This window comes from Callithrix jacchus, chromosome 12 (genome assembly GCF_049354715.1).
Source record: "Callithrix jacchus isolate 240 chromosome 12, calJac240_pri, whole genome shotgun sequence".
Taxonomy (NCBI): Eukaryota; Metazoa; Chordata; class Mammalia; order Primates; family Cebidae; genus Callithrix; species Callithrix jacchus.
Genome location: NC_133513.1, coordinates 30,716,618 through 30,734,604, shown reverse-complemented (window position 1 = coordinate 30,734,604; position 17,987 = coordinate 30,716,618). Strand labels below are relative to the sequence as shown.

The 17,987-nt window shown below is 49.6% G+C and overlaps 1 protein-coding gene across 1 annotated transcript; it reads left to right on the top strand.

Moving 5' to 3' along the window:
* Nucleotides 1-15,466: 15,466 nt before the first annotated feature.
* On the top strand, nt 15,467-16,716 carry PYCARD (PYD and CARD domain containing). The gene is made up of 3 exons (XM_035267470.2): nt 15,467-15,809; nt 16,020-16,076; nt 16,362-16,716. The coding sequence occupies exons 1-3, from the start codon at nt 15,536-15,538 to the stop codon at nt 16,619-16,621; spliced, it is 591 nt and encodes a 196-aa protein (XP_035123361.2). The 5' UTR covers nt 15,467-15,535; the 3' UTR covers nt 16,622-16,716.
* The last annotated feature ends 1,271 nt before the right edge of the window (nt 16,717-17,987 follow it).

The following is a 17,987-nucleotide window of genomic DNA, read 5'->3' as shown; positions in this document are numbered from 1 at the left end:
CAGTTCTGGAAACCGTTCTAAAAGTAAGGGCTGAGTCGTCCCCGGGCACGTATCACATGCCAGGTCCACCTGTCTTGGCCCATCCACTGTCTGCTCCGCACCAGCCTGGAGCTAGAGCTCAGAGCCAGCAGGGAGACAGGGCCTCTCACACCATGGAAAAAAAACAGAAAATTGAGGGGAGGGTCTCCCCTTTCTCTCCCCACTCCCACCTTTACACTCTCCAGCTCCTTCCTCTTGCCCACAGCCCCTCTCCAGCGTGTGGTCCACTCATTCCCCAAGCTTATGGCTGACCAAGGCCACTCTGGCAGGATTACCCCACTTGCAGGAGGGCAGGACCTCACCCCACCCTGAAATGTTTTCCTCCTCCAGAGCTGAGGGGAGGGTCTTTTCCACATTGGTCTCTCCAGTACACCCAGAACAAGCCCTGGGACAAAGAAGGTCTCTCTAAATGCTTGGAGAATGACTGATAGAGAGATATTGAATAAGTGAATGAACGGAATCCAGCCTGCAGCCCAGAACTCAATTCGGCCCTGGTTCCTGTATGTGTACCTTTCAAATCTCAACTGAAATTTTATTTAAGTGGCGCTGGGATAACTGGCTAGCCACATGCAAGGGAATGAAACTGGACCCTACCTTTTACCACATACAAAAATTAACTCAACTGGCCTGATGAGGTGGCTCACGCCTGCAATCTCAGCACTTTGGGAGGCCAAGGCAGGCAGATCACAAAGTCAGGAGTTTGAGACCAGCTTGACCAAGATGGTGAAACCCCATCTCTACTAAAAATACAAAATTAGCCAGGTGTGGTGGCCCATCTAAAAATAAATAAATAAATAAAAGTTCACAATGCCTGCACACACAGTATCTACAAAAAATACTAAAAAAATTAGCCTAGTGTGGTGGTGCATGCCTGTGAGCTCAGCTATTCAGGAGGCTGACGTGGGAGGATTACCTCAACCTGGGAGGCGAAGGCTGAAGTGGGCTGAGACTGTACACTGCACTCCAGTCTGGGTGACAGAGTGAGACCCTGTCTCAAGAAAATAAATAAAGATAAAAAAGAAAAGTTGAAATTATTAAAAAAAAAAAACTATTTTACCTTCACTTTTTTTGTGTGTATGTGAGACTGAGTCTCACTCTGACTCCCAGGCTGGAATGCACTTATATGATCTCAACTCACTGCAGCTTCTGCCTCCCAGGTTCAAGCGATTCCCCTGCCTCAGCCTCTTAAGTAGCTGGAAGGATTATGGAACCCACCACCACACCTGGTTAATTTTTGTATTTTTAGTAGAGACAGGAGTTCACCATTTTGGCCAGGCTGGTCTCGAACTCCTGACCTCATGTGATGTCTCCCAATTTTACTTTTAGTTTTTTTTTTTTTTGAGACGGAGTTTCGCTCTTGTTACCCAGGCTGGAGTGCAATGGCGCGATCTCGGCTCACCGCAACCTCTGCCTCCTGGATTCAGGCAATTCTCCTGCCTCAGCCTCCTGAGTAGCTGGGATTACAGGCACGCGCCACCATATCCAGCTAATTTTTTGTATTTTCTGTAGAGACGGGGTTTCACCATGTTGACCAGGATGGTCTTGATCTCTTGACCTCGTGATCCACCCGCCTCGGCCTCCCAAAGTGCTGGGATTACAGGCCTGAGCCACCGCGCCTGGCCCTTTAGTTTTTTTTTTTTTAAAGGGCAAGGCATGGTGGCTCACCCCTGTAATCGCAGCACTTTGGGAGGCGGAAGCAGGAGGATCACCTGAGGTCAGGAGTTCGAAACCAGCTTTGCCAACATGGTGAAGCCCCATCTCTACTAAAAAAAAAAAAAAGAAAAAAAATACAAAAATTGGCCAGGTGTGGTGGCAAGTGCCTGTAATCCCAGCTCCCTGGAAGGCTGAGGCTGGAGAATCGCTTGAACCCGGGAGCTGGAGGCTGTAGTGAGCTGAGATCACGCCACTGCACTCCAGCTTGGGTGATGGAGCAAGACTCTGTCTCAAAAACAATTAAAATAAAAATAAAAAAATAAAAGAAAGAAATTTCATCTAGAATAAAAACCAAAGTGCTCACTGTGGCCGACAATGCTCTATCTGGTACAACCCATTAATCACTCTGACCCGTTTTTCACCCCTTTCCCCATTGATCACTTGGCATCTGGGACTTTGCACTTGCCGTCTCCCCTGCCTAGAACACTCTCCAACCCAGATACTGCGTGGCTTCCTTTTTTTCCTCCCTCAGACTTTGCTCAATGTCACCTTTCCAACAAAGCCTCTCCCAACTCCCTGATTTTAAACCTCCTATCTCCCCAACACCTCGCTTTCTGACCTTCTTTCTCCCCATAGCATTTATCACCATCTAGCACGCCACCATTCCACTTGTTTGCTGGTTTCTTGTCTATCTCTTCCTACAGAATAGAAATTGTGTTTACTGCTTGTCTCCAGCTTAGAATAAAGCATGTGACACACAGTACATGTTCCACAGATACTAGGTGAATGAATAAGCTTGCAAACTCCATCTCTCTCATTTGGCTTCTCCATCTTTCTCTTAGCTTCCCTCAAACCTTTCCCTGGTTTTACTCTTTCCTCTCTCAACAGCTCTCTGTCTCTCTCAGTATGAATTTCTGAATTGCTGTTTCTGTTTCAGTCTCTTAATCTCCCCTTTGGACTCTCCCTTTGCCTCTCTCTTAGGTTCTTAATTTTTTTTTTTTTTTTTTTTTTTTCTTTTTGAGACGGAGTTTCGCTCTTGTTACCGAGGCTGGAGTGCAATGGCACGATCTCAGCTCACCGCAACCTCCGCCTCCTGGGTTCAGGCAATTCTCCTGCCTCAGCCTCCTGAGTAGCTGGGATTACAGGCACACACCACCATGCCCAGCTAATTTTTTTGTATTTTTAGTAGAGACGGGGTTGCACCATGTTGACCAGGATGGTCTTGATCTCTTGACCTCGTGATCCACCCGCCTCGGCCTCCCAAAGTGCTGGGATTACAGACGTGAGCTACCACGCCCGGCCAGGTTCTTAATTTTTTTGTCTTTCTTTTTTTTTTTTTTTTCTTTTTTCCAAGATGGAGTCTCACTCTGTCACCCAGGCTGGAGTGCAGTGGTGTAATCTTGGCTCACTGCAACCTCCATTTCCCAAGTTCAAGCTATTCTCCTGCCTCAGCCTCCTGAGTAGCTAGAATTACAGGCATGTGCCACCACACCAGCTAATTTTTGCATTCTTCATAGAGACAGAGGTTTCACCATGTTGCCCAGGCTGGTCTTGAACTCCTGACCTAAGGTGATCCACCTGCCTCAGCTTCCCAAAATGCTGGGATTCCAGGGGTGAGCCACCATGCCCAGTCACTCATTCCTTCCTGTATGTTGGGTGGTTACAGCACGAGTTTCTACTGGCCTGCTTAGGAAGGCAGCTACGCCAGATGCCTAACGCCTTGTTTTTTTTTAAAGACCGGTTTCACCATGTTGGTCAGGCTGGTCTTGAACTCCCAACCTCAGGTGATCTGCCCACCTTGGCCTCCAAAGTGCTTGGATTACAGGCATGAGCCACCACGCCCGGCCCCTGACACCTTGTTTAACCTAGGCCCTAGTGCAGTCTCTAACTATCTGGTCCTTTTACGAGGAGAAAAGTTCTTCTTGTCCAGGCTGGAGTGCAATGGCATGATCTCGGCTCACCACAACCTCCACCTTCTGGGTTCAAGCGATTCTCCTGCCTCAGCCTCCCAAGTAGCTGGGATTACAGGCGCATGCCACCATGCCTGGCTAATTTTTGTATTTTTAGTAGAGATAGGGTTTCTCCATATTGGTCAGGCTGGTCTCGAACTCCCGACCTCAAGTGATCCACCCACCTCGGCCTCCCAAAGTGCTGGGATTATAGGTGTGAGCCACCGTGCCCAGTGAAAAGTTATATTATTCTTTTGGATAAGAGCAATTACCTGTGTAAATGACTGCAGGTATAATTCTCATGGTATATGAAAAGTCTCAGGAAGCTGGTGCTCTTCACCAGCACACTGAGAAACCCAGGGAAGTTTTGTGTCCCCACCTTCTTTGTCTTTAAGTATATGAGGTCTCACTGTGTTGCCCAGGCTGGAGTGCAATGGTGCAATCATGGCTCACTGCAGCCTCGACCTCCCAGGCTCAAGCAATCCTCCCACCTCAGCCTCCTGTGTAACGGGGACCACAGGCATCCTCCAGCATGCCTAGCTAAAAGCCTCTGATTTCTTCTTTTCCTTTCTTGACAGCTCAGACTCAGCCTTGTGTTCAACAGGAAGAGGGTGAAAAAGGGGGTATAGCTGGAGCTGGTCTCTAAAACCACAAGGTGCTCAGGCTCAAAAACTCAACTTCCGGAACTTAGATCTCGTCTGGAGTTTTCATCATTGCCAAGCCGGGGGCTGAAGGTCCTGCTGTCATTCATAGGAGCAGGTATCCAAGACAGGTGGGTGATAGTCTATTAAATCCTTCTCTGCAGATGGACCAGGACTGGCCTCTGACCCATAGAAGGAACAGTGATTGTCTTAAGTAGACTGAGAACAAGAAGAGACAAGAAGCCATGTGCAGGGAAGAAGCGGGTGGTGAACCACTGTGGCTGACCCTACAAGCTCCCTGGGACCTACATCGCTCACTGGGGACAGATTCCAGCACTTTCCTAAAGCCTCATAACAAGGCTTCCACTATCCTGCAGGGAGGCCATGGGGCACAGGGGCTAAGTGTCTATGGTGTTTCTTGCCCCGGGAGAAGCAATCTGGCTCCAACAATCAAGGAGTCACTTCGTGGTGGGGTTGGGGTCACACCCAGGAAGCAGCCTAAGGGAGAGCTTCCCAAAAGCTCAAGCAATGAGAGCCTTGGGAGGTGAGAGCACCTGATTAGTGGATAAATGCAGAGAGAGGCCAGGAAGCCCCAGTCAGAGCCGCTACAGAAGCAAGTCCTGAATGCTAACTTCACGAGCTCATGCTGAGCACCACTGGGAAAATCACCTGCCTTTCTGAGCCTCAGCACCTTCAGTTACAATATGAGGATAAATAACACCATCCTGGCCAGGTGTGGTGGCTCACACCTGTAATCCCAGCACTTTGGGAGGCCAAGGCGGGCAGAACACCTGAGGTCAGGGGTTCAAGACCAGCCTGGCCAACATGGTGAAACCCTATCTCTACTAAAATTACAAAATTAGCAAGGCATGGTTGCACATGCCTGTAATCCCAGCTACTTGGGAGGCTGAGGCAGGAGAATTACTTGAACCCAGGAGGCAGAGGTTGCAGTGAGCTGAGATCATACCATTGCACTCCAGCCTGGGCAACAAGAGTGAAACTCTGTATCAAAAAAAAGAAAAAGAATGCCACATAAACAGGGACAGTGTGCTGGCACCTGAGGGCTTAGGAAGCAGTGACTGCCACTACTAGGTTCCAGTCCTGACTCTGAAGTTTTCTTATTGTGTGACCTTGGGCAAGTCACTTAACCTGATTTTCTCACCTGTAAAGTGAGAATCATGCAAGGATTAGCATCAAGACTGTGGATTGCTGTAAAGATGCAACAAGTAAATTGTTTTATTTTTATTTTTTTGAGATGGAGTCTCACTCTGTCACGCAGGCTGGAGTGCAATGGTGCCAGCTCAGCTCACTACAGTCTCCACCTCCCTAGTTTAAGCGATTCTCCCACCTCAGCCTCCCAAGTAGCTGGGATTACAGGTCCGCACCACCACACCCAGCTAAGTTTTGCATTTTGGTAGAGATGGCGTTTTGCCATATTGCCCAGGCTGGTCTCGAACTCCCAAGCTCAGGCAATCCACCCACCTTGGCTTCCCAAAGGGCTGGGATTACAGATTTTATTTTGTTTTGAGACAGAGTCTTGTCTCCCAAGTAGCTGGGACTACAGGCACCCGCCACCACGCCCGGCCAACTGTCGTGTTTTTAATAGAGATGGGATTTCACCATGTTGGCCAGGCTGGTCTCAAACTCCCAACCTCAGGTGATCTGCCTACCTTGGCCTCCCAAAGTTCTGGGATTACAGGCGTGAGCCACTGCACCAGTTCTTCACAATTCTGGACTCATTGCACCCTCATAACAACGCTTTCACCATCCTACAGGGAGGCCATGGGGCATAGGGGCTAAGTGTCTATAGCCGTTCTTGCCCCAGGAAAAGCAATCTGGCTCCAGCAATCAAGGAGTTACTTCATTGTGGGGTTGGGCGTCATACCCAGGAAGGAGGCATCCTAATTCCACCAACCGCTCTGGCTCCAATCCAGGGGCAAAGGTGAGCCTGGGCTGAGAACTGGAGGTTCTTTCCTGCCAAGAGTCAAAACTCAGCACTTGGAGCTCACATGCAGAAAGATGGGGGTCAGGCCAGATGCAGTAGCTCACACCTGTAATCCCGGCACTTTGGGAGTTCAAGGTAGGTGGATCTCTTGAGCCCTGGAGTTCCAGACCAGCCTGGGCAAAATGGTGAAACCCTGTCTCTACAAAAAAATACAAAAATGTGCCAGGCATGGAGGCACATGCCTGTGGTCCTGGCTACTCAAGAGGCGGAAATGAGAGGACTGCTTGGGCTTCAGTGAGCTGAGAGGGTGCCATCACACTCCAGGCTGGGTGATAGAGCCACACTGTCTTGAAAACAAAAACAACGCATTTGCAGTCTGCTCACAGAGCACATGCATCTGCCGAAAGATTTCGCTTGTTTGCCAGGTGCAGTGGCTCACACCTATAATCCCAGCACTTTGGGAGGCTGAGGGGGGGCGGATCACAAGTTCAGGAGTTCGAGACCAGCCTGGCCAACACAGTGAAACCCTGTCTCTACTGAAAATACAAAAATTGGCCAGGTTTGGTGGTGGATGCCTGTAATCCCAGCTACTCAGGAGGCTGAGGTAGGAGAATCTCTTGAAACCAGGAGGCGGGGGATGCAGTGAGCCCAGATCACACCACTGCACTCCAGCCTGGGTGACAGAGGCTTTGTCTCAAAAAAAAAAAAAAAAATGTCACTTGTTCTCACCGAGCTCTGACCCAAAACTACTGCAAGAGCGAGGCTTCCAGTTCTCCGAGAGAAACAGCTGCATTTCCCCAGTCCCTTGTCCCTTGCCTCCCTGTGACATCTTACCAAAGTGCTAACACTTGCTCTGAGGTGATGTCAGATGACAATCACAGCCAGGTGCTTCCCCATCTCCTCTGAATGTGTGTGTCAGTAGGACGTGACTGGGGTCAGATGCCAGAGGCAAGCTGAGCCCCAAAGGAAGGACCCTGGGTGGTGATGCCCAGAAAAAATGGGAGCTTCACCCCACAGGGACTCACATGCTCACCTCCTTCTCCACAAAGAAGCTGGCTGGGAGGAGGACAGAGGCATCACTCACACTCAATGAGCGCGCGTGCGCACACATACACACACACTCCCATAAGTGCATTTTCCTGCAGCCCCAAAGGTTCCATTGAAAGCTATCACATTTGTTTTACATAAAGCAAAGGCCACCCCATCCAAACAAGGGCTCCAGAGATATAGGCAGGAGGCCACATGGCAAAGGGAACCCCTGCTCTGTGTTGTAGGGTTTGAATCAGGCAATCTTTTTTTTTTTTTTTTTTTTTTTTGAGACAGAGTTTTGCTCTTGTTACCCAGGCTGGAGTGCAATGGCTCAATCTCGGCTCACCGCAACCTCCGCCTCCTGGGTTCAGGCAATTCTCCTGCTTCAGCCTCCTGAGTAGCTGGGATTACAGGCACATGCCCCCATGCCCAGCTAATATTTTTGTATTTTTAGTAGAGACGGGGTTGCACCATACCATGTTGACCAGGATGGTCTCATCTCTTGACCTCGTGATCCACCCGCCTCGGCCTCCCAAAGTGCTGGGATTACAGGCGTGAGCCACTGCGCCTGGCCCCAGGCGATCATTTAAAAATGGATCATATGCCCAAAGCTCCTCCAATTCTATCAGAGTAAAAAGAGCATGTTTCAGTGATTCTATATTCTAGGCTTCTTGTGTCATTCTACAACGGCTTATCAAGGCTGGGTCCGTGCCAAGCTCTGGGCTGAAATGTGACCTTGGGCAAGCCCTTCCACCTCTCTGAACCCATCTTCTCATTTACAAAATGGGGCCACGATTCCCTATCTCAAAGGGATTGCTGTAAGGCTTAGAAATAATGCATGTGGGCTGGGCATGATGCTCACGCCTGCAATCCCAGGACCTGGGTTGCCAAGGCAGGTGGATTGCTTGAGTCAAGGGATTCGAGACCAGCCTGGGCAACATGCCAAAACCCCGTCTCTACTAAAAATACAAAAATTAGCTAGGCATGATAGCTCCTGCCTGTCATCCCAGTTACTCAGGAGGCTGAAGCACGAGAATCACTTGAACCCAGGAGGCGGAGGTTGCAGTAACCGGACATTGTACCTCTGCAGTTCAGCCTGGGTGACAGAGCAAGACTCTGTCTAAAATAAAAAATAACAAAAATTGGGCATAGTGGCACACACCTGTAGTCTCAGCTACTTGGGAGGCTGAGATGGGAGGATCATTTAAGCCCAAGAGGTCAAGTCTGTAGAGAGCTATGACTAATAAGAAGAAAACTAGCTAGGCATGGTGGCACACCTGCAGTCCCAAGCACTCAGGAGGACAAGGTCAGCAGGCCATTGCACTCCAGCCTGGGCAACAGACTGAGACCCTGTCTCAAAAAACAGAGAGGAAAAAAAGAAAGAGAGAGAGAGAAATGAAAGAAAGAAAAGAAAGAAAGGAAAGAAAGAAGGAAGGAAGCTCTCTTCCTTAGTGCTGCCTATGGAGGTGACAGGCATCTCCTCCCCGGCATCATGGCCACCCTCAGACCCCTTGTGCAGCCCAAGATCTTCAAAAAGAGAATCAAAAAGTTCATCCAGCACCAGTCAGACACATATGTCAAAATTAAGCGTAACTGGCAGAAACCCAGAGTATTGACAACAGGGTTCGTAGAAGGCTCAAGGGCCAGATCTTGATGCCTAACACTGATTATGGGAGCAACAAGAAAACGGAGAACGATCCAAGATGGCTGATCGCTAACATCTAATGATCGAAGCTCCCAGTGAAAGCGCAGAGAACGAGAGGACGCCACACTTTCAGACAAATTTTTATCGCTCACGGAGCAGAAGATTCCCAGTGGAGGAGCCCCACAGGTCACCAGTGCGACTCTTGTGGCTGGCACAGAGGTTTTGCTGGCACCTTGGCACGGCAGCTGTTGGTGCAGAGTAAACGGGACTGGTTCCCCTTCTGACCGACGTTTGGAGCTCCAGGAAAGCAGAGTCGCCTATTATGGACTCAAGAAGGAAGCCAGACTGCAGATTCCCGGGCAGAAAAGCACCATCAGTCTTAATGCCACTGTTTTGGCTGGCGCAGTGGGTTGCTCATATTTCGGCCCTGGAAGTTAACAACTTGGACGTCCACTCAGAGACCTAATTTGAAAGTTCGTAATTACAAAGATGACAGGTGGATAAATTTACAATGATGGGAAGAAACCAGTGTAAAAGGCTGAGAATACTCAAAATCAGAATGCCTCTCCCTGTAAAGAGGATCACAGTTCCTCATCAACAAGTGAATCCCATTAACAGAATCAGGCTTCAGAAGATGGATAATAAGAAACTTCTGTGAGTTGAAAGAACACGTTGTAGCCCAATGTAAAGAAACTAAGAACTTTGAAAAAAAGGTTTGACGGAATCCTAATGAGAACAGACAATTTAGAGAGGAATATAAGTGAATTAATGGAACTGAAGAATACAATATGGGAACTCCGAGAAGGAAGCACAGGTTTAAACACTCGAATTGATCAAGCAGAAGACAGGATATCAGAGGTTGAAGACCAACTTAATGAAATAAAACGAGAAGACAAGAATAGAGAACAAAGGATAAAAAGGAATGAGCAAAGTCTCCAAGAAATGTGGGACTATGTGAAAAGACCTAATTTATGTTTGATAGATGTACCTGAATGCGACGGAGAGAATGAATCCAACCTGGAAAATATTCTTCAGGATATTATTCAGGAAAATTTTCCTAACCTAGCAAAGCAGGACAATATTCAACCCCAGGTAATACAGAGAACACCACAAAGATATTCCTCAAGAAGAGCAACCCCAAGGCACATAATCGTTAGATTCACCAGGGTTGAAATGAAGGAGAAAATACTAAGGGCAGCCAGAGAGAAAGGTCAGGTTACCCATAAAGGGAAGCCTATCAGACTTACAGCAGATCTCTCAGCAGAAACTCTACAAGCCAGAAGAGAGTGGGGGCCAATATTCAACATCCTTAAAGAACAGAACTTTCAGCCCAGAATTTCACATCCAGCCAAACTAAGCTTCACAACTGAAGGAAAAATAAAATCTTTGTGAACAAGTAAGTACTCAGAGATTTTATTACCACCAGGCCTGCTTTACAAGAGCTTCTGAAAGAAGCATTACACATAGAAAGAAACAACCAGTATTAGCCTTTCTAAAAATATACCAAAAAGTAAAGAGCATCAACATAAAGAAGAATTTACATCAACGAATGGACAAAACAGCCAGTTAACATCAAATGGCAGTAACCCTAAATTTAAATCAACTAAATCCCCCAATCAAAAGATACAGCCCAAAAACCAATGGTATGCTACATCCAGACCCATTTCACATGCAAGGATACACAAAGACTCAAAACAAAGGAATGGAGAAAGATTTACCAACTAAATGGAGAGCAAAAATAAATAAATAAATAAAAAGCAGGAGTTGTAATTCTTGCCTCTGATAAAATAGATTTTAAAGCAACAAAGATATAGTGGTAAAAGGATCAATGCAACAATAAGAGCTAAAGATCCTAACACCCAAATACATAAAGACTTAGACTCAATGAGACAGAAAATTAATAAGGATATCCAGGACTCAAACTCAGATCCAGAACAAGTAAACTTAATAAATATTTATAGAGCTCTCCACTTTAAATACACAAAATATACATTCTTGTCAATACCACATCATACCTACTCATAGGTTTAGATGAAATATTGATTGGCCATTATTAATACCCATTTTTTAAAATAAAGCAACATTTCCGTTCTCTCTCCCTCTTTTTCTTCCTCTCCTTCACTCCTTTTTTTTCTTTAAAAAAAAAAAAAAACAAGAAAACAAAGCACATGCTGCCCAGTGGCTTCCGGAAGTTCCTGGTCCACATGTGAAGGAGCTGGAAGTGCTACTGATAGACAACAAATCTTACTGTGTTGAGACGGCTCACAATGTTTCCTCCAAGAACCGCAACGCCATTGTGGAAAGAGCTGCCCCGTTGACCCTCAGAGTCACCAACCCCAATGCCAGGCTGTGCAGTGAAGAAAGTGAGTAGACAGCTCCTGTGCACGTTCTGTGTTTAGATAAAACTGTAAAAACTGCAAAAAAAGGAAAGGAAGGAGGGAGGGAGGGAACAAGGAAGGAAGGAAGGAAGGAAAGAAAGAAAGAAGCCAGGCACAGTGGCTCATGCCTGTAATCTCAGCACTTTGGTAGGCTGAGGCGGGCAGATCACGAGGTCAGGAGTTAGAGACCAGTGTGGCCAACATAGTGAAACCCTGTCTGTACTAAAAACACAAAATATTAGCTGGACATGGTTGCGGGCACCTATAATCCCAGCTACTCAGGAGGCTGAGGCAGGAGAATCGCTTGAATCCAGGAGGCAGAGGTTTCAGTGAGCTGAGATCGTACCACTGCACTCCAGCCTGGGTGACAAGAGTGAGACTCTGTCAAAAAAAAAAGAAGAAGAAAGGAAGGAAGGAAGGAGAAAAGAAGGAAGGAGAGAGAAAGAAAAAAGAAGAAAGAAAGGGGAGAGGGGAGGGAAGGAGGAAAGGAGGGAGGGAGGGAGGAAGGAAGGAGGAGGAGGAGGAGGAAGGAAGGAAGGAAGGAAGGAAGGAAGGAAGGAAGGAAGGAAGGAAGGAAGGAAGGAAGGAAGGAAGGAAATATTATTTATTAGAAGAGGTGACTACTGGGTTGGGTGTGGTGGCTCACACCTGTAATCCCAGTGCTTCGGGAGGCCAAGGCAGGAGGATCACTAAGCCCAGGTGCTGGAGATCTGCCTGGGCAATACAGCAATACCCCATCTCTACAAAAAAATTAAAATTAAAAATGAGCTTGGTGGCATGTGCCCATAGTTCCAGCTACACAGGAAGCTGAGAAAGGATCGCTTGAGCCCAATAGGTCGAGGCTGCAGTGAGCTATCATTGCGCACTGCACTCCAGCCTGGGCAACAGAGTGAGACCTCATCTCTAAAAAAAAAAAAAAAGAAGAAGAAGACAAGAAGTGATGCCTGGTGAGTATCAGAAGATAGGCAGGAACTCACCAAGTAGACCAGGAGGGAAAAGAGGTCAGGCAGAGAGCAGGCCCCACAGGGACAGAGGTTCAGAGGTCAGTAAGGTGGAAGGGGCAGGTGAAGAGGTTGGCAAAGACCTTGAAGGCCAAGCCAAAGGCTTGAGACTTGAATCTGAGGGCACTGGAGAGTCATGGGGTGGGGGGCAGTCTCTGAGCTAGGCAGGGGCAGGATTAGGAAGATGTATTCTCTGGCTACAGTGCACAAAAGGAGTTGGAGATTCTGGAAGAATAAAGGACAGTAAGAAGGCATGATAAATATCCATGAGCCAAGGAATGCTGGCTGTTGAACCACAAGTGCCACCCATGGTGAGATGTTGGCACACAGCTTACCCCAGCCTACATGCTACAGGGATGGGGATCAAGGCCAGGCACCGTGGCTCACACCTATAATCCCAGTACTTTGGGAGGCCAAGGCAGGAGGACTGCTAAGCCCAGGTGTTCAAGACCAGCCTGAACAACATAGGGAGACCTAGTCTCTATTTTAAAAAATAAGAAGAAAACTAGCTAGGCATGGTGGCACACCTGCAGTCCCAGACACTCAGGAGGCCAAGGTGAGAGAACTGCTTGAGACCAGGAGTCCAAGGCTGCAGTGAGCCACAATCCCTCCAGTGTACTCCAGCCTGGGTGACAGAGTGAGAACCTGTCTTCAAAATAAACAACAACAAAAATGGCTTCCACCAGGTAGCAGAGCACTGCTCCCCATCCTGGTTTCTTTTCCCCCCACAAGACAGTTCTGCTCACTACAACCTCCATCTCCCAGGTTCAAGAGATTCTCCTGCCTCGGCCTCCCAAGTAGCTGAGATTACAGGCACCTGCCACCATGCCTGACTAATTGTCGTATTTTTAGTAGAGACAGGGTTTCACCATGTCTCTACTTAGCAGCTACTGTGTTCCAGGTACATTTTTTTTCCGAGATGGAGTCTAGCTCTGTCGCCCAGGTTGTAGTGCAGTGGCGCAATCTCAGCTCACTGTAGCCTCAACCTCCCATGTTCAAGCGATTCTCATGCCTCAGCCTCCCAAGTAGCTGGGATTACAAGCGCCTGCCACCACATCTGGCTATTTCCAGGTACATTCTTGACACTAGGAATTCAGCAATGAACAAGACAGTTAAGGTCTGCGATGCTCACAGGGTTCACATTTTAAAGAGGGATAAATGTCCAGTAAGTAAATAAATGTGTAATATATCAGGGTCGTACCACTACAAGGAACAGTGATTGTTACAACCCAGATGAGCAGGAAAAAATGAAGGATTCCAAATACCCCCCTGGGAAATAGTCAGGATTCAAACTAAGAACTGTATGGCTTCAAGTTCATGATCTTTTTTTTTTTAATTTGAGACGCAGTTTCATTCTTGTTGCCCAGACTGGAGTGCAATGGCACAATCTCAGCTCACCACAACCTCCACTTCCCAGGTTCAAGCGATTCTCCTTCCTCAGCCTCCCAAGTAGCTGGGATTACAGGCACCACGCCTGGCTAATTTTGTACTTTATTAGTAGAGATGGGGTTTCTCTATGTTGGCCAGGCTGGTCTCAAACTCCTGACCTCAGGTGATCCGCCCACCTCAGCCTCCCAAAGTGCTGGGATTATAGGTGCAAGCCACCGCACAACACAGAGCCAAGTTCATGGTCTTTAATCTCCTGGAAGCTGCCTCTCACTGAAGAGCTTGTGTATAAGGCATACCTTGCAGTTACTGGTATTCTCCCTTGAGCCACAAGGTCCATTCATTCATTCTTCATTCTGAAACCATTTATTGAGCACCTACTATTTGTCAGGCCCTGTTCTGGATGCTGAGGAAGTAACAATGATCTGAACAGGCACGATTTACAGACTGGCAGGGAGAAGCGGTTTAAACAAGTGCACAGCATTTGATACGTAGCAGGTGTTGTGAACTAGCCTGGGAAAAGCTCTAAGCCTGGTCTCCCAGAGGAAGTGACATTTAATTTGAGAACTAAAGTTTGCCAGGCAAAGAGAGAAGAGATTTCAAGGCTGAGGGAACAGCACATGCGAAGGCTTGGATAGGTAAAAGGAGGCTGGCACACTTGAGGAACTGAGAGACTAGCGTGGCTGCCACTCAGAGATGGAGGGAAAGCAGGGTGTGGCATAAGACAAGGCCAGGGAGGCTCACCGAAGCCAGACCAGCGGACCTCCCCAGCCATGTTAGGAACAAATCGAGGGCGATGCATGGTGCCTCCTGCTGTAATCCCAGCACTTTGGGAAGTGAGGCAGGAGATCACTTCAGCCCAGGAGTTAAAAGCTGGAGGGAGTGATGGTCCTGCCACTGCACTCCAGCCCGGGAGACACAGTGAGACCCTGTCAGAAGAAGAAGGAGGATGGGGAGGGGGAGAGGGAGGAGGGGAGGAGGAGGAGGAGGAGGAGGAGGAGGAGGAGGAGGAGGAGGAGGAGGAGGAGGAATAATTCTGGACACAGCACAGGCTCCAATGCTATCCCAAGCCCTTGGGACCAGAGTGGCTGGCTCTCCAGACAGTATGATCCCTCCAGTTGAGAATGTTTTCAACCAATGGCTCTTGTCATCACTTCCCCAGAAATTCAGCTCTTAGAATCAAAATCTAGCTCCCCTAGGAAGCATCTGGCAAGGTTTCTGGAGCCATCAGGTTGGCCCTGTTATGCTGGAATATTTATAAGCACCTGAGGGTTATCATCCCCACGTGGTAGAAAATGAAACTGACGCTCAGAGACATAGGCACACTCCCCACCCTTTTTCCACCTCATTTCTCCCCAGTATGTGGAATTGGGGGAGCTTCATGCTTCTAGCTGTGATGATTCCAAAATGCTATGACCTGTGGGAGAGGATCCTAAGGTTCAGGGAATCGCAGAGATTTCGAAGTTCTAGAAATGAGATTCTAAGCCTGGGTGCTCCAATAAACCCAGTGAGAGCGAGCCCAGGTTTCTGGTCTGTACCCGCTGGTACAAGCCCAGAGACAAGCAGGCGCCACCCATGAGCCCTTCTGAGGGTCCCCTCCCGGGTCCCACCTCGCAGGCCAGCTGGAGGGCGCGATCCTGGCTCCCCGTGACGGCTGGGGGCCCCAATCCAGAGGCCTGGGTGAGCAGAGACCAAGGGCGTGGTCGGGGAGCGCCTTTTGCTAGAGGGCAACGAACAGGGGCCGGGAGTGGAGTCGGGAGACCGGAGTGGGGGATAGGCGGGGAGTCCAGGTCACGCCCCGCAGTCGACTTCCTCCTGGTCGGCGGCCGCAGCGGCGCGAGCGGCGGCAGCGGCGGGGATCCAGGAGCCATGGGACGCGCGCGAGACGCCATCCTGGATGCGCTGGAGAACCTGACCGCCGACGAGCTCAAGAAGTTCAAGCTGAAGCTGCTGTCGGTGCCGCTGCGCGAGGGCTACGGGCGCATCCCGCGGGGCGCGCTGCTGCCCATGGACGCCGTGGACCTCACCGACAAGCTGGTCAGCTTCTACCTGGAGGCCTACGGCGCCGAGCTCGCGGCGACTGTGCTGCGGGACATGGGCCTGCAGGAGATGGCCGGGCAGCTGCAGGAGGCCACGCAGCAGGGTGAGCCGCCCCCACCCGCCCCTCCACCCCATCTTTCCCCTCCACTCACACCAGCGCTTGCCCCTCGGGCTCTTCCGCTTTCTGTTCCTCCTACCCCTAAACGAAGCTCCTGTGCCGGAAAGGAGGCTCCCCGCGCTTTGCCTCCCGACCAAGGGGACCCCGGCCCCAAGACAGGAAGAGAAAATGTCTACTTGACCCATTTTCTTTCAGGCTCTGGAGCCGCGCCAGCTGGGATCCGGGCCCCTCCTCAGCCAGCAGCCAAGCCAGGTGAGGCCGCCACACCCAGCCCGGCCTCACCGCACCCCCGCACAGCCAGTATCTGTGCTCCCGCAGCCAGGGTAGGGCGGGGCCGGGCAGGACCGCGCAACCCTGCGCACTCCACCTACACACCCACTCTCCTCCCTGCAGGGGAAGGGAGACCATGTTACCTTCATCCCACTACATATGGGGTCCTGGTGGGCCGCCCCCTGGAGCCCCGCCCCTAGGCTTGCGTTTAAGCAGGGACAGGCCCCACACCCTGGCTGCCAACTCACGTTCTCCTCCCACCCCCAGGCCAGCACTTTATAGACCTGCACAGGGCTGCGCTTATCGCGAGGGTCACAGAGGTTGAGGGGCTGCTGGATGCCCTTTACGCGAAGGTCCTGACGGAGGAGCAGTACCAGGCAGTGCGAGCCGAGCCCACCAACCCAACCAAGATGCGGAAGCTCTTCAGCTTCACGCCAGCCTGGAACTGGAACTGCAAGGACTTGTTCCTCCAGGCCCTGAGGGAGACCCAGTCCTACCTGGTGGAAGACCTGGAGCAGAAGAGCTGAGGCTCTACGCCAGCAACACCCCAGCCACTGCAATCCCAGCGAATGCATTCTGGGTCTGATGCTTTTATACACAATACATGAAAAGCCAACTTGTACTTGTGTGTTTTCCTACTTCTAGCCTGGTGGCATGTGCAGCGCTCAGCTATGCTTCCGAGGCCGACCAGCCCTCCAGCTCCGTGTCCCTAGGGCCTCCCGCACCGCAGATGCTTCCTCCATCCTTCCTGGTATCACCATGGACTATCCCTCCTCATTCACCAGGTGGTGCTCCTACAGTGCTCCCTAAAGGGTCTAACCTTGCAATGCTCCCTAAAGGGTCTATCCTTGCCGTTAGAGATAACACCCTGTGGCCCAGGTCCAAAGGTTAAAAAAGGCATGTACCAAAGGGTCTGAAACTGTGGCAGGCAGCTCTGTCCCAGGCATTTAGAAACACACTAGTCTTCATAGCTTCCCTACCTTCCACATTTTACACGGGAGAAAAATGCAAAATTAGAGCAATTTTCAGGGGGAGAGACAGAGCATTATCTAAATACAGAACAGAAGAGCATAAGTCACCAAATCGCTTGATGGCTCCTCCTGGCCCTGGCTCTAGCAGGCTTAAACACTCCCTCCACCCCGCCCATCCTGTGGAGGAAAGGGGCATAGGTTGCCCTTTGCTCAAAAAAACATGCCAACCACCAAAGCAAATTTTCAGGAAGTGAGTTGTGGTAGCTGCCTCTTTTGATGCAATTTTTTTCAGGAGTTATTATTGCTTATTCATTCATTTGAAAGGAACAGTTAAAACTTTTCTTTGAGATGGAGTCTCCCTCTGTCACCCAGGCTGGAGTGGAGCAGCATGACCTCCGCTCACTACAACCTCAACCTCCCAGGTTCAAGCTATTCTTGAGCCTCAGCCTCCCAAGTAGCTGGGATTACAGATCCCCGCCACTACGCCTGGTTAATTTTTGTTTTTGATAGACAAGTTTTCACCATGTTGGCCAGGCTGGTCTCAAACTCCTTACCTTAAGTGGTCCACCCACCTCGGCTCCCAAAGTGCTGGGGCGCTGGGATTACAGGCATGAACCACCATGCCCGGACACATTTATTTATGTATTTTTTTTCTTTTTTGAGGCTCACTCTGTCACCCAGGCTGGAGTGTAGAGGCACGATCTTGGCTCACTGCAACCTCTGCCTCCCAGGTTCAAGCAATTCTTGTGCCTCAGCCACTCAAGTAACTGGGATTACAGGTGCTTGCCACCACACCTGGCTAATTTTTGTATTTTTAGTAGAAATGGGGTTTTCCCACATAGCCCAGGCTAGTCTCAAACACCTGACCTCAAGTGATCCATCTGTCTCAGCCGCACAAAGTGCTGGGATTACAGGTGTGAGC